The sequence below is a fragment of the Orbicella faveolata genome, unplaced genomic scaffold (assembly GCF_042242905.1).
Source record: "Orbicella faveolata isolate gen_17 unplaced genomic scaffold, um_ofav_v1 contig_25, whole genome shotgun sequence".
Taxonomy (NCBI): domain Eukaryota; kingdom Metazoa; phylum Cnidaria; class Anthozoa; order Scleractinia; family Merulinidae; genus Orbicella; species Orbicella faveolata.
Genome location: NW_028301553.1, coordinates 21067362 through 21083146, shown reverse-complemented (window position 1 = coordinate 21083146; position 15785 = coordinate 21067362). Strand labels below are relative to the sequence as shown.

Genomic DNA, 15785 nt, shown 5'->3' with positions numbered 1-15785 from the left:
AACCTGTAAATTGAAAAAGGGAGCCTGCAAATAACCTGTAAATTGAAAAAGGGAGCCTGTAAATAACCTGGAAATGGAAAAAGGGAGCCTGTAAATAACATGGAAATCGAAAAAGGGAGGCAGAAACCCTGTACGATAAATGACTTGTAAATAACTTCAAGAAAAATGCATGGAATGTACTGTTTTATTGTAATCAATTCTGTTGACCTTAATTATAATAGTAGAAAATATGCAAATTTATACAGAATCAGAAATTTATTGCAATCAGAACAAACTCAGTAAAATTCAAACAGTTTTTATATGCCATGAATAAGGTTTACAATGTATACATTACAACAAATAAAACATGTTTTCTTTTCTATCTATCCATAACAAGACGACTTAAATGTAATTTTGTGCATGGCCAAAATATTTTAAAATACCATGACTGAGCTCCTTTAACCGAATTCAAGCACTTTTCAAGAAGACTACTAATTCAAGACCTTTTCAAGATTGTGCGAAACCATGTCATATTCAGCTCTATTTAATTCATAAATAATGAAATGATTAAGAACTATACTGTTGTCAGCTACAACTAGTAAAAATTTTGCTATTTAGGTGTATTACTAAATTAAAATTGTTTGTGAATGGATACCTGTCTTAAATATATACTAAATCCACAAAGTCAAATGTAACATAATGATAATACCTTTGTCATAAAATGAATGAATAAACTGTTTTTTCTTACTAAGTAATTATATAGGATTAAATTAGCCTTAATAATGAAAAATGGCCTCGTAGTTACATGTAGTGCGCTCAACTCCTGATCGAGCGATCCAGGTTCAAGCTCTAGGCGGGTACATTCTGTTGTGTTGTTGGGCAACACACTTTACTCTCAGTGCCTCTCCACCCAGGTGTATAAGTGGGTACCAGCGAATTTAATGGTGGGGTAACCCTGCAATGGACTGGCATCTCATCCAGGGGGAGTAGAAATAGTCCTAGTCGCTTCCTGCTACAGAAAGCGGGATAAGCTCCAGCCTGTTGGGCCACGTGGCTCGTATGCAGACTTTACCTTTCCCTTATTATGAAAATTACTGCAATGTAAGTGTGAAGTATTGATCAACTTTTTTCATAGAGTGAATTGTTCTTTTGAAATAACAGAAAATAGGGAGAAAAAACATCTACCACAAGATAGAGATTGACATTTTAAATTCATCATAAAAACATTCATGCCAAAGGAATACTACATTGCATAACATAAAACAAGGCTTCTGACATCTTTTAGGCTATGTTTACAAAGTCACAGTTTCCTTCTTTTTCCAAAACTGTACGGAATCCAAACAGTACAAACATTTTGGACCCCTGACAAAACATTCACTGTAAACAATATTCAAAATTTTACTTTTCCTTTTGGTGATAAAAGTAAAAAAAAATTATAGGGGCCTGTTGAAATTGAAAGGCCTATCTAGTACCATAGTTCCCATAACACATCATAAGTTAATAAATTATTGTTCTGGTACTACATGTATGTAAACATAGCCTTTTCTTTTTATGATGAAATCTTATAGCTGCTGTATTGAACAATAAGTATCAACCTAGCAATCTAAGATATTTAAATTTGATGCTAATTCACTAACACAGGTACAGTGTAAGTGATACTTCAAAGCATTAAAAAATAATGTTTAAAGTGATTGAATTTATTCCAGAAAGCTGCCAGAGCATATCAAAGTGTTGAAGGTCACCATGTTAGACTGTAATGCACCAGGGGCCCATTTCTCGAAGGTCCCAAAAAGTTTTCGCACCCAGAAAGCCATACCAAAATCTGAAATCTTATGCTTACAGAGCTGTTTTAATCGCTTATTCTCAATATGAACAGAGGTTTCCTTCACACAAGAAGTTTCAGGCATATACAGCTCTTAGTTTTTAGACACAGCTCAATTAAAGATGGCTTTGTGGGCCGGAAAAGTTTCCAGGGCTTTCAAGAAATGGGCCTTGGACCCCGTATAGAGTCATAAGTACTGTAGACTTCTCAGTGGCTGATTTTTTCCTGATCAAGCATCAATGCCAAGGCGTATGCATGTATTGACCACTCTCAATTTTACTTCATCCTACAAGTAACATAAAACATTTCGTTAAATAAGATAAGTTATGTCCGAGTATGAATCAGCAAATTCTGTGTATGATATCAATCAGTGAATTTTACTTTGGAGTTATTATTTTGTTTCTTATCATTCCAATTTATACTGTGACCTTTGCAATCGGACTGTAGCCGGTCATGTTGACTGGCTAAAGTAATTTTAGGTCGGTCACGTCTCGTTTCTGACCGGTCAGGATATTTATGCAAAAATCAAGTACAAATTAAACCCACAAATATAGTTTGTTTGTTCCAGTCACTGCTAGACCGTTTAAAAATTGGCTTAATATTTTTCCGAACGGATTTAACCCCAGTCACTCGAATGGCATTCCTATCGATCTTGAATGCATGACAAACAGCAAGCGAATGGTCTTTAGCCATTCGAACCGATACATGTATGCATTGGTGTATGTTTTCATTAGAGGTCGTAATAAAAAAGAGATTAAAAACTCTCAGATTTACAGTTGGGGATTTGATTGTTTATTCAAGAATGAACAACGTGACCGTCTCAACATGACATGACTGGTCAACATGACCAGCGAGTGAAGTTTTTGGCCAGTCAAGTCACCATTCTGGCCAGACATTGCCCGTTGACCGGCTATTATTTTGAGCCCTAAATATTCATCAATCAAACAGATCTTACATCTACATCTGTAGCTACTGTGTGACAAAAACTTTGCATCTCTGATTGGAAGGCACTGAATGTCAGAGGATGTAGAAGAACTAAACTCAAAATGTGTGGCAGTAAATATTCAATGTTCACTATCTTCTACATTGTAATATTCATGCACAATAAATCAAACTCCTATCAAACAATGTTTAAATAATAAGTCAAGTTATTTGCAGGCACAATTTGATTGTTTCTTACACGCACTTATGCTCTATTGGTGGACAAAGGTACAGCTGATGTCATAAATGTTTGTTTTTGTTTCTTTGTCATGTATTATGAAGCAGATAGATTCTACGTTGTCGCGCATCTGTTCAGTAATAGATCACACAAGACATCAAAATGTGGTAAGAACATCAGTGACACATGCCTATTGACACATGAATATTTTTTGTTTTTACCACATTTTGGTGTTATCTGTGATCTACTCAGGGCAGGAAAAAACCAGGTCTGATTTCCTCAGCCAAGTAAATTTTGCTCTTGGGCAAGTGAAAATAGAAGTTCAGTGGCCCAGTTGGCAAGTGAAATTACAATGTAGCCTCAGTAGTCTTGTGAGTCTGACTAAAAATGCCAGCTTGATAAATGATAATTTCCAGTCATTCCATTTCAAAACTTAACACCTAAAGATTAGTTAATTATTAGGTTGAAAGCAAGAATTAGTTAGGAATCCGAGCATACTTCATTTGCATTTGTCCTCTGATTTCCTTACTGGCCACCACACTGGCAACTAATATTTAAATGGGGGCAAGTGAAAACTGAAATTGACTGGCCCACTGGGCAAGTGACTTACAATTTTTTTTCCTGCCCTGCTACAGATGAATGAACAGATGCATGACACATGAAACCTGCATGTATTTGGTAAGAGCCCAATTTCGTACAAGTAAAATGTACAGCTGTAACAGGTCTCTAAAATGCTGTCTGGTCATCCCAGGGTAAGGGAATCGATTGAAATTGATCCATAAATTGATATGAATCAATAAATTGAAATGAATGTAAGTGTTATCAGTGCTATCAATCAATTGAAAGAAATTCATACTCACATGCTAGAGAAGTTTCAAGTTATCAATTTGATTTTACGAAATTTATCAGTCATTAGAGAATCAATTGAAAGTTGGCCTCTCTTTGTTAGCTCACATAAACTGTAGAAAAATTGTGTCCCTGAACACAATGTTTGATTGTAACTTTTTTATGTAGATTTCGAAGGCACTACCAAAGACCCCCAAACATAGTCCCCGATACAGGTATGCCAGCAAAATATTCTGTTTACAAGATACAATGTTATGTTTTTATGCAATTGTATTCATGGTTTCATATTTCACTTTATATCTTTTGTTCATTTCTTTCTTATTAAATGTTGCTTAAAAGATAAGCTAGTATCAGCAAAATTGATAATGCTTATTGAAAATTTGATCACAATCGATTACTCATGACGAATCCTTTTATTGATTTCTGATATCATTGACTAATTCCTATTGATTGTTACGAAATAATCGATTGACTATACTGTATCGTCCAAGACAAGTAGATTTTCCTGCCTGGGCAAGTTACTCTTCCTTTTTTTTTCAAGTCCTGTGTAGTTTTCATGACAGTTTGAGGTTCATGTATACCTCTTTATAAAGTATCGTAGTGTTTTTTTTGTGAAAGAAAATTTCACAACATTTAACGTACTATCAGCACCAGTGGGTACAATGTCCATGTACAGTTGTGTAGCATATTGCAACTTGCATGTAGGTACAACTGTAGACACTTGAGTAACTTCAGAATACTTACACTAGCATAAGAGAAATTTCTCTGCTGAAGATGGCACATTACATTTTAGCTTACTAGCATTCACATCAGAGGGCAACATAACCTTACAAGAGAATGCATCAGAAGGAATCATAAGGTGCTTATAAGCCAATAACAAATGTCGCATGCTCTTACTCGGTTATCGAGAACAGATAATAACAGATAATAAAGCCCTTTATGCACAGCAGGTAAACATCAACAAAGTCGATTCCACAAGCAAAGTAACTTCTCCTTGATAATGACACATTCACAACCAAAGGCAAAACGAAATGTATACGTATCTTGACGTTACTTTACTGTACTCGTTCAATTTATGCAAAACTTGCTTACCTGTTGTTATTGTTGCCTGTAATCGCTATCTTCAGCTTCTGGGTAACGGAAAACTTTGCCTTGAAACCGTGCACGATGACGAAGCGAAGGTAGAGTGGATTTTGGCCCGCTAAAGCAGAGCTCGAGTTCGATGCAAGTTCCAACGAACTGCCAAACATGGCGGGAGAACCGAGAGGACCTGGTACCTAACATGAAGACCGCTGTTACCTGTTTGTTGGAGATCGGGCACTCACAAAGCTGGTATGCTCTTACAAAGGGACTGGGATAACAGTGACGGCAATGAAAACACAGAACGGTACAAATCACCAAAAAAAAACAAAACAAAACAAAAAAACAAAATGTCATTTTGGGCAACGAAAAAAAGTCAGCTATCCTTTTCGGAAAGGCGATAAGTCCTAACGTTTTCGGGAAATGGACAAAAAAGCCCTAATAAGTACGAGATACACAAGCTCCTCTAGAATAACCGAACAGATAATTTTTTTTGCGCAACCTAAAATTAACCTACAGAGCTTTGAAAGTACACCAGATAGCCTAAAACAGCGTTTCAAAGCATTCGAGAGAAAACGATCGTTGGGCCGGCCGTGTCCCTTATGGTTCCCTGCCTAACCTAACTCGCGTCAGTTCAAACTCGGTCACCGGGGCTCTTTCCGTCTTGAACTCATACAACACGTGACGCTTTCATGGTCCTTCATGAATAAATACGTACGTGTCCGAGAATTAATTTTTCTCTTTTCTAGAGACGTAAGCTTGGGACGCCTGCATGTGCAGTAACAATTCTAGTTTTATTTTGTCGTTGTGGATGCGCGGAAAGTTCACAAGAAGACAGCTTGGTGCGGTGTCGATCAATGCAGCGATTTAGTTTGGTGCATACCTTCTAACCCAACTTCAATTTAAAGCACACTATAGCACACACTTGGATTTTAGAGAAGTTCAAATGCTTCAACGTAAAAGGCACCTTAATGGAGGCTTCACGGTAGGTTTACGGAGCTTTAGGGCGGTGTTACATTTTAACTTTACGCACCTTTAAAAGGTCCCATTTATATGTTCTCGGTTACCCGAGACAACCCTTCCTCTCTCTCTCCCCCGTCCCCCCAAGTTTAACCTGGCCGGGGTAACTTTTCATTTATTTCTTTGCAAAATCCAACCAACCGTTTACAAGAGGATAGCGAACCTGTCAGTAACTTGGAATTTACATCATTTCAACAGTCTTCGTTGGTTGAACCGTTACACCAGAGTTATATTAAATAAGCCCACTTTTCCGTTACATGGTTTTTGCAGGGTTTAGGCAGGCCTTCTCTTAAATTTAGATCTTTTTTTTTCTAAGAGTCTCCATTTTACATTAACGTGGTCTTAACAGTTTTTCGAAAAGCCCCCATTATCTCATTTAAATTGTTTTCACAGCCTTTGCAAGGTCCCCCTTTTTAATTTACATGTTTTTAACAGGCTATTTACAGCCCCCCACTGCACCCGCGCAACTTCTAGGTTTTCCATTTACATGGTTTCTACATGTTTCTTACAGGCTCCCTTTCTTTCATTTACATTATTTTTACATGTTTCTTACAGGCCCCTTTTTTCATTTACATGGTTTTTATATGTTTCTTACAGGCCCCCTTTTTTCATTGACATGGTTTTTACATGTTTCTTACAGGCCCCCTCTTTTCATTGACATGGTTTTTACATGTTTCTTACAGGCCCCCTTTTTTCATTTACATGGTTTTTACAGGGTTACAAACATAACATTTCCAGACTTTTTACAGCATTCGCTTGAATTATTTACACGTTTCTTACATGGTTTAGCAAAGCAATTTACATGTTTTTTACAAAGGCAGATACTGTAAAAGTGCGTAAAATATTTTACAGGTTTTTACATGTTCTTCAAATGATCATTGTGGACAAAGACAATGTAAATCACTATTTACAGAACATTTACATGCTGTACTAAAAGCTGTAAATTTCCTGTAAATTTATTTTACAAAACCCTAACATGTAAATTATAATTTACAAAGAATGTAAATCACTATTTACATGCTGTAAATTAAAATTGACATGTCCATGTAAATTTTCAACCTTTCCAGTGGTCTGGTATCTAGCAAATAAAAACTGTTAGCAACAGCAAGAGGAGAGGAAAGACGATTTGTAACCACAATTAAATCATTTAACGACCACATAGCATTCATGACTAAACCGAAATTTTGTTTGTTAGAAATTTACCTTTAGGATCTATTCTTAGAAAAAGACATCTTGTACACCCGAGATTAAAACCTTTTAGCCTTTTTAAAGATGATGTTTATGGGGTCTCGCTAACAAATCTGGTGAAAAGAAATAGCTGATAGTTAGCCATTGTATGTTCTCTTATAGCGGGATCTATGTTTATAATATCTGTTTCCTTACCAAGCGCTTCAGTTTCTTATGGAAAGAACCCTATTTATTAAAGACTTGATGCATAACGCGGCTATAAAAAATCTAAAGTTGTACAAAGAATGTATGGGCTCATCAGGACATTTACAACCTAAAAAAAGCTTGCGGGTTTTGAATCTCAATATCCTCTTCAATATCACACCCAAAGAGCTAAAACTTTCACCGATTAGTTTCATAAGCTCTTTAAAGAAGGGTGCTAGAAAAGCCAAAATGTGAACAATGATCGCAGCAAAAATTTCCCTGAAGACAACAGTATGACGCCAGCGCGTTGCCAGTGATCTGTTTGCTCGTGTTTTGGCAACCATTTTTACCGCGTTATTGCATCACAACGTTGCCTATTTAAGTGCAACCATCGGCTAACGATATGCCTCACATAAAAAATGTGTAACAAGACATGTATTTACAGTTTGTTATCCACATGTTTAGGCTTCGGCATTCTGAATCCTTCCTGAAGTTTCGTTGCGATTTGGCGAGGGTTTATTCCTGGATAAGGAGATCCACCTAGATGTGATAAACACAGGCAATATGATGGTTTGCACGGCTCAGCTATAGCTTAAATGTAAATGTTGTGTAACTAAGCCTACCTATGGTGAGAATCTCGTACAGCAGCACGCCATAGCTCCAACTGCCAAAACAGACAATAAATAATACATTACTGTTATCAAAAAACTGTACGGAAAGAGGAGTTGTAAATGTAAATCTGTAAAAAAAGTGGTCATGCACTGAGCTATACAAGCACTAAGGTCAGCTAGTTTACAGGCATGCCACTGAAACAAAGAGGCGCCCTCTGTAAATTTCAACTAAGGCCATTTGGACCAGAAAAAATCAAATTCCTCAAACTTTTTCAGATGAATGGTATAGATAAGTGATTCAGAAAAATATAACTTTCAGTTCAATTCGATTCGTTTTTTAGCGCTGGGGCCACCATCTTGGTTTTGCCCCTCTGAGAGGGCTTTCAGCGGCCATTTTAGGGCACATTTTTAACAATCTGCCATGCAAAGAAAACGATATAAATCCGTGTAAAAACCCTTTATTCGAGACAAGCAAATGTTTTTTGCTACATTGAGAGGCTGGTTTGGCAATTTGAGCATGACCTGATTTTTTTACAGAATTTTAAATTTCTTCCCTTTCGGACTACTCATGAAGCGCCATAAAAAAGGCGAAGTTTAAAGGAAAATATCGCCAAACTTACATCACTTGAGATCCCAAAACTACCCTCCACTTAAAGAGCAATGTCTCACCTGTAAAAACATGCAATAAAATTTTGGGGCAGTTAAAACTGTAAAATGTTAGAAGAAAAAATTTAAGCTGTGCTTTTGTCAACAAAGACCGTCGTCCTAATTAGCATAATAACGTGAAAATAACGATGCACAGAGAAAATAATGATATATTCCACTTACCTCGCGACATGTCGACAACTGGATGTTCCACGATGCCTCATGTTATATTTCAAGTATGTTTCAGCCACATTTTCGGTGAATAGTGCACGAAATCACTCTCAGACATCGCCACGGTTAAGGTGGCCGAACAGAGTTTTCGCGCGCGCTTTTGCTGATGCAATTCAGCGCGCGCACAAGGATTGCAAAAAAACAAACATGCCGTCAATACAGCGACCATTTTATTTACTCAACACCTGCACTATCTGAGTTATTTTTCTCTACAATTGAACCCAGTGTATTGATGGCTTTAATCTTTTATTACAAAGATATGTTAGAAAAGGTAACGATGCAAAGAACCCAGCAATTCTCAGCTTTTTCTTTGTTACCGAAATAACCCAGTTAAATGCAGCGCATGCGTAGTAAGTCAAAAAATTGCGATTGAATGAAAATTGCTCTCTCGGAAATACGCCTGTTACTCGAAAACCACTCATTAGAATTTCACGAAATTTGGCACGAAAATACTTAAGGAAATAAGTAACTGGAGTATTGAAAGTAATTGAACTTTAACAAAGGAAATTCTAGATATTCCAGTGAACCTTCAACAAGGGATAATTAAAGATCTCTCTGTTAAATTATTAGCAAAATGGTGTTAACTTGTGAGAATCGTTACAAGCTTGTTGCATGCAAATTATAAAGAAAATCTAATGACTAGATTTTCTATAAATAAACAAAACCGATTTTAAAGGCCTGTTTATATTTATTCATGTTGCCATGGCAACGGCACATACGTCAGCCTAACCATCAAAAAACCAAAGTTTGTGTTGTTAACTTGCTTGCTGCCATTTTTGGCGACCGAGGGATCAAGGGTTTTAGAGAAAAAGGTGAATGAACACAGGTATCAAAAACTGTGTTCAGCCACCTTAAGCAGATTTCAACTCTCCGAAGCCCGCTTCATAACATCTATCAATATTATATTTTATTATTTCGTCTCATAAGCCGCCGTTTACAAGAAGTTTAACAATTTGCTGAGATCCTATCTGACCCAGAAGTCTGTTAGCAGCCTTTAAAATCCTCCTCTTAATCGAGGATTCTCATCAAGAACTCGTTTAAGCTCAGTTCTGTTTTGATCTGTTGTGCACCCGCCATTATTATACAGATTGCGTTACATTTGACAAATGCACATTCCAATGGGTAAGGGTAGGGTGGGTAGGAAGTGGAAATGTAACCGCCATTAAACCCATTTTACGCATTTCTGTGGCTAAACTAGTAACTGGCTTTCCCAGAATGATTTGAATATGAGCTTCTGCTTGCAGGCATTTTCTAGGTTATTTTTGCAGGGTAGGTGGGAGGAGGGGGAGGAGGGTCGTGTATTAAAAAAAAAAAAGAAAACGATAGACAGTATCAGGTCAAAAGATTATGATCTGTGTATCTTGATCAGCTTTATCAGTTCATCAGTGAGGCCCTATTAGGGGTTTTCAGGATACTGGATATTTGGGTAAAAAATTAATAGGAAGCAAGAAATTTAGGGGAAAAATTAATGAGGTAGAGCATGTTTAGATCAGATAGAGCGGGACAGTAGGGTCTTTCGCTGCCGGAAGTGCCATCAAATTTTGCAAAAGACAACAGACTGACAAATAGTGCGCAGGAAGTAATGGTAAGCGACGTTTTATTGAAACTCCTGACATTTTCTTAGCCGTTTCACTTTTGCATCAGAAAAGAAAATGCTCAGAAAATTACTGAAGGGCAGTTAAGGACGGTGCCTTCTTTTTTGTGGGTACACGGTCTGTGCATTACGTAAGGCATGGTTTAAACGCCAAGTGCGCGCTTGGGTTGCAACTAGTGGCGTAATTAACTATACCCTACCAAGCGTGCGACTTAAAAAAAATCCTATTGTGGCCGAAACAAATTTCGCACTGAAATTACGAGCCTGTACTAAAATCGGGATTACCAGAAAAGCAGCATATCGCTAAGCACTAACTGTGAACGGCTTCCAGCTGAAAAACTAGCTTTTATCGTATCCGTAGAAAAAAATCATACTGAAATTCAATTGTAGATGGCATAATGCGCGCGCAAAACAACTGCAAGAGACGTCAATGTTTAACTTACTTGGGAAGTAACGGGAAAAAATGTAACGGACACCGACAAAGTTTTCGAAAGGATGAAACAACTTATTTAACTTTTGAAAAAGGGGTTATTACAGTTACATTTTGTGGTATGAATTGGAAGTGACAAGCCTATTCAACAATGCATTAGTTTTTGGCTATGAGGAAAAGTTATGTAGACTGTATTTTGGCTAAGCCAGAGGAGTGCTGCCCAGGGACGCTCAAAGCGCTGTTGCGACGATTCTGTTATTAAATACATATCAAAAGTGGTTTTTATGTTACCACTTGCCACGTAGTTTAAAGATTTTTTTTTAATGTGTTTAGTTTTCTGCATGTAGAGGGGAACCTTAGGAGAATCTGTGAAGAAATATCTTTACCTTTTTTTCAGAAAAATGCTACCGTCAGCAGTAGTTAATTATCTCGGAAAAATTAATGACTACCCCCAGTTTTCTTTGTGGATTCTAATAACCCTGGCTAAGATCTACTTTTTCCATGTTTTCTTAATCTGGCGGAAACACGTTTGCATTTTGTAGGCACCATTCTTTATGAGGCTGATGCACCCCACAGCCGCTAATGTCGTTCAGTTCTGTGATGGAGCACAGCTGCATGTCTGCACAAGTCTAGTTTTCAACCCTATACAGGGCGCTTTAAAATACCTGCATCTATCAAGCGAAGCGCTAATGTTGACGCTTAGCTTTTGAAAGACATTATAGATGCGTTTAAGGCACACAAGTTGAATGAGTCATAAGAAATTGGATGAGTTAACTGACACTTGTCAAAAATATCTGCAGCTTAATTCTCAGCGGTTGTTGTGTCTTCTTGGAGGACCTTCTCCTGTCTGTTTCTGTGCTTTGAGGCCATTCTCGAGAGGAAGGATTAAACGTGGCCAGGAGTCAGGAACTCATCACAGGTGAACCGCCTAATTCTGGTCTCATCTTTTGAGCGCCTCATCTTTTGTGCTACAGTAATTGCTTCGACTTTTATGGCCGTCTCCTGACCCGAGAAAAACTTTTCTTCAAGGTAGTTTTTTGTTTTTCATTGAAACGAGTGGCCTTTTTCGTCACTTTCAGGGTCCAGTCTTTAGGTTTAATTTCTTCAGCAGGGACTGGAAGAGTATAATTTGCTAGGACAGGGTGAACACCACGATTGTCGCTATATCATATTTTGGCCTTGTCAAATAGGGTTTCCCTTTCAGGAACAAGTCAACATGAACCGTACTGTAAATTGTTCTTCAGTAATTTTCTGAGCATTTCCTTATCTGAGGCAGAAGTGGAACCGCTTAGAAAAAGGAGTTTCAATAAAACGCCGCTTATCACTACTTCTTGCGCACTACTTGTCAGTCTGTTGCCTTTCGCAGCATTTGATGGCATTTCAGGCAGCGAAAGACACAAGTATAATGCTGAACAAAAAAAACACGAGTAAGAGGATTTTTATTGGAGTTCTATCCGTATTCTGTTTGTAATAAATGAAAATTCTCGTCAAAAACTAATGGCTGTCAATGAGATTAGGATAGTTGTTTACAAATAGTGTGGAATGTTGTGCTTCGATCTCTTGCAGACACAAAGGTTGCCATGTAAGAAATTCGTGTTGAACGGTACAGAATTCGGGACACATTCTCTGTTTATTTCTCCAGCCCGTCTTTATTTATCTATTCAGTGTAACAAGTGTGGGCTTCGAAATTACTAACAAGGAGCTGCGTTACCTAACCTCAAAACCCCTAAAATCTGATACAAAACTTTTATATTCCACCGTCGTAAAAGTACTAAGAGTCCAGAATAAATGCTTATAGCAGTTGACATACTTTTATTTTATCCTAAATAGCAGACCATTGTTGAAGCCCCATAGTGGGAGGGGGGTGGGGGGTGTCGGTGTATCCCTTATCCTATTAACTTTTGTCCTAAATATCTTGTATCCTGTTAAATCCAGCTCAACGATTTCATACTCAATTAATGTCCTGTTTTATCTGATATAAACATGCTCTACCCCATTAATATTTCCCCTAAATTTCTTGCATCCTATTAACTTTTTACCCAAATATCCAGTATCCTGAAAACCCCCAATAGGGCCTCACTGATGAACTGATAAAGCTGATCAAGATGGAACATGGAACATTCCGGAACATCCCGGAACATCGAATAATTATCATAATTATGCGAAAAATATTTAAAATTAAATTTTTAAAACTAAAATAAACAAAAATAAACTGGTATCAGCTTGAAATATGAGAAGATATTATTAGGGATAGGGGAGTCGGTAGCAGAGGGGTAGGGAGCGTTGGGTATTCATTCAACTGACCACAATGAGTGCAGGCTCCTCTTCTTTCCCGCCAATTACGTCACGTCGCTTTTCAGCACTCTGTTTTTCAACACAAACATGGACGATTCTGACGATGAATGCCAGGTAATTCATTGCGTCTCCTTTTTGGACCCCTGATTTCTTCAACATCTGAGGTGTTTGTCTGTGCATCATACAGTTGCTTGTTAAGTCAGTATTCATAGTGTTGTCCCTATTCCATCTTCATGTTGCTACTTATCATCCCCAGTTTTCGCGCCGCTCCGCTAGGAACGTCTGGCACTATGACCCACTAAGGGCAGACTCGGCCTTTCCGGAAGCACGAGTAACAAGCAAGTTATTATTAATAAATTAGAGGTAATCAAAGATTTATAGAGCAGCGCGTTCACGCGCGGTTTTCGCATGTCTGGTTTACTTTGGTGGTGTTCGAATGGCTCGATAGAAGGTCAGATAACGATCTGCACGTGAAGTTGAACAAGCGATGAATAGATTATAGCCTGCGGTAAAAGTATTTTTGATTAATTAAGTATTAACTTGTACTGGACAAACATTTTCCAGGAGATGGATTTGAACTGTTGGCGACACTTTGAATTCAATTTCAGATCGCCAACACTTGTAACAAATATTTCTAGAGACAATAAAGTTTTGACCAGCGACCCCGTAAGACAGCGCGCGCGTCGCCAAATGTTTTTAAATTCTGTGTTTGTATTTGTTTACACTTTCATCAGAGGTCGAGCAGTCCGAACTAGTTTAGACAAGAAACTCGATGCCGAAGAGTTTCTATTTCTATCTCATGGAGAAACGATTTTTTCATGAGAAATCGTGTATACGCATATCTTTGTATTGACGTAATGAATTGAATAAAGAAATCACACTCGTGTACCCATACTTTTAGGTCTGATTAAGGAGTTCGAACGCCACCACCTTTCGTGAAGAACAAAATCTGGGAATAAAGGACAGTCACGTAATTAAAGTAACGGTGAACGACTGGAAGGAATTGATTACTCTTCTTAGTTGCTGACCTTCACTCATTGCAGTCACTTTCATTTTTCTTTCTTTTTTCCTTTTTTTATGTTTTTGTTTTGTTTTTATTTTCCGAGCTGATACCAGTTTATTTTTGTTTGATTTTTTAAAATTTAATTTTACGTATTTTTCGCGTATTTATGATAACTATTCGATGTTCCGGGATGTTCCGGAATGTTCCATGTTCCTGATTTTATCGACGGCCGATCAAGATACACAAATCATAATCTTTTGACCTGATACTGTCTATCGTTTTCTTTCCTTCTTTTTTAATACACTACCTCCCCCCCCCCAACCTACCCCGCAAAAATAACCTAGAAAATGCCTGCAAGCAGAAGCTCATGTTCAAATCATTCTGGGAAAGCCAGTTACTAGTTTAGCCACAGAAATGCGTAAAATGGGTTTAATGGCGGTTACATATCCACTTCCTTCCCACCCTACCCTTGCCCATTGGAATGTGCATTTGTCAAATGTAACGCAATCTGTATAATAATGGCGGGTGCACAACAGATCAAAACAGAACTGAGCTTAAACGAGTTCTTGATGAGAATCCTCGATTAAGAGGAGGATTTTAAAGGCTGCTAACAGACTTCTGGGTCAGCTAGGATCTCAGCAAATTGTTAAACTTCTTGTAAACGGCGGCTTATGAGACGAAAGACAAATAATATTGATAGATGTTATGAAGCGGGCTTCGGAGAGTTGAAATCTGCTTAAACGTGGCGATGTCTGAGAGTTATTTCGTGCACTAATCACCGAAAATGTGGCTGAAACATTCTTGAAATATAACATGAGGCATCGTGGAACATCCAGTTGTCGACATGTCGCGAGGTAAGAGGAATATATCATTATTTTCTCTGTGCATCGTTATTTTCACGTTAATAGAGACCTTACGCAACAGGACGGTTCGATGTGGACGGCGACCTCAGATCGCGCGAGGACTGGGCTGAGCACGCGAGCAATGATGTTGCCGTCCTAAACGTAAACAAACCTTACGCAACACAACACGACATGGAGACGACTTGAAGCTAAAATGGCTACATTTAGGGAAGCAAGAGAAGCACTTTTACTCGCTATTGACCTGAATTTGATTGATGACGAAGAACTACTGTTGCTTTACGATGTGAACACTTCGAAGAACCTCGAAATCCCGTACTGGAAATACGACAAATTTGATCTTGACAGTCTTTCCGACGACGAGTGCAAAAGCGAATTTCGCTTTTTGAAACATGACATATACGCTTTAGTCGATGTGTTTAATCTTCCGGACAAAATCACTTGCCCAAATCGTTTTTCCGTGTACAGCGATGCAGCACTATGTATGCTTTTACGTCGATTTGCGTATCCGTGTAGATACGAAGACCTTGTACCGCGTTTCGGAAGACCTGTTCCCCAGTTGAGCATGGTGGTGGGAGAAGCGATGGATTTGCTTCATGTCCAGTTTGGACGTTTACTGTCACGTCTGAACCAACCGTGGCTGTCTCAAGCACAACTGGCTCAATTCTCTGAAGCAATCTACCGGAAAGGAGCGGCCCTTGACAACTGTTGGGGATTTATAGATGGGACGGTTCGACCAGTCTGTAGGCCTGGCGAAAATCAAAGAGTACTTTACAATGGGCACAAAAGAGTCCACGCAATAAAGTTTCAGAGTGTTGTTGCGCCCAATGGACTTATCG

At 38.2% G+C, this 15785-nt stretch overlaps 2 protein-coding genes, 1 long non-coding RNA gene and 1 pseudogene across 4 annotated transcripts in view; all 4 read right to left on the bottom strand.

Annotated features, from left to right (window-relative positions):
- LOC149109381 (uncharacterized) overlaps positions 1-15785 on the bottom strand; it is a 124329-nt gene that overhangs the window by 86305 nt on the left and 22239 nt on the right. The window lies entirely within an intron of this gene.
- LOC149109382 (uncharacterized) overlaps positions 1-15785 on the bottom strand; it is a 78325-nt pseudogene that overhangs the window by 50082 nt on the left and 12458 nt on the right. The window lies entirely within an intron of this gene.
- LOC149109383 (proto-oncogene tyrosine-protein kinase receptor Ret-like) overlaps positions 1-15785 on the bottom strand; it is a 29745-nt gene that overhangs the window by 2944 nt on the left and 11016 nt on the right. The window contains exons 13-14 of the mRNA XM_089293714.1: positions 7901-7941; positions 7721-7817 (exon numbers count right to left, since the gene is read on the bottom strand). Of these exons, the coding sequence (XP_089149840.1) occupies positions 7721-7817; positions 7901-7941 (138 nt within the window). The remainder of the gene's footprint in view (positions 1-7720; positions 7818-7900; positions 7942-15785) is intronic.
- On the bottom strand, positions 1286-6885 carry LOC149109385 (uncharacterized). The gene is made up of 2 exons (XR_016208676.1): positions 4551-6885; positions 1286-2087 (listed from the first exon to the last, which is right to left on the bottom strand). It is a non-coding gene; the product is annotated as an uncharacterized LOC149109385 (long non-coding RNA).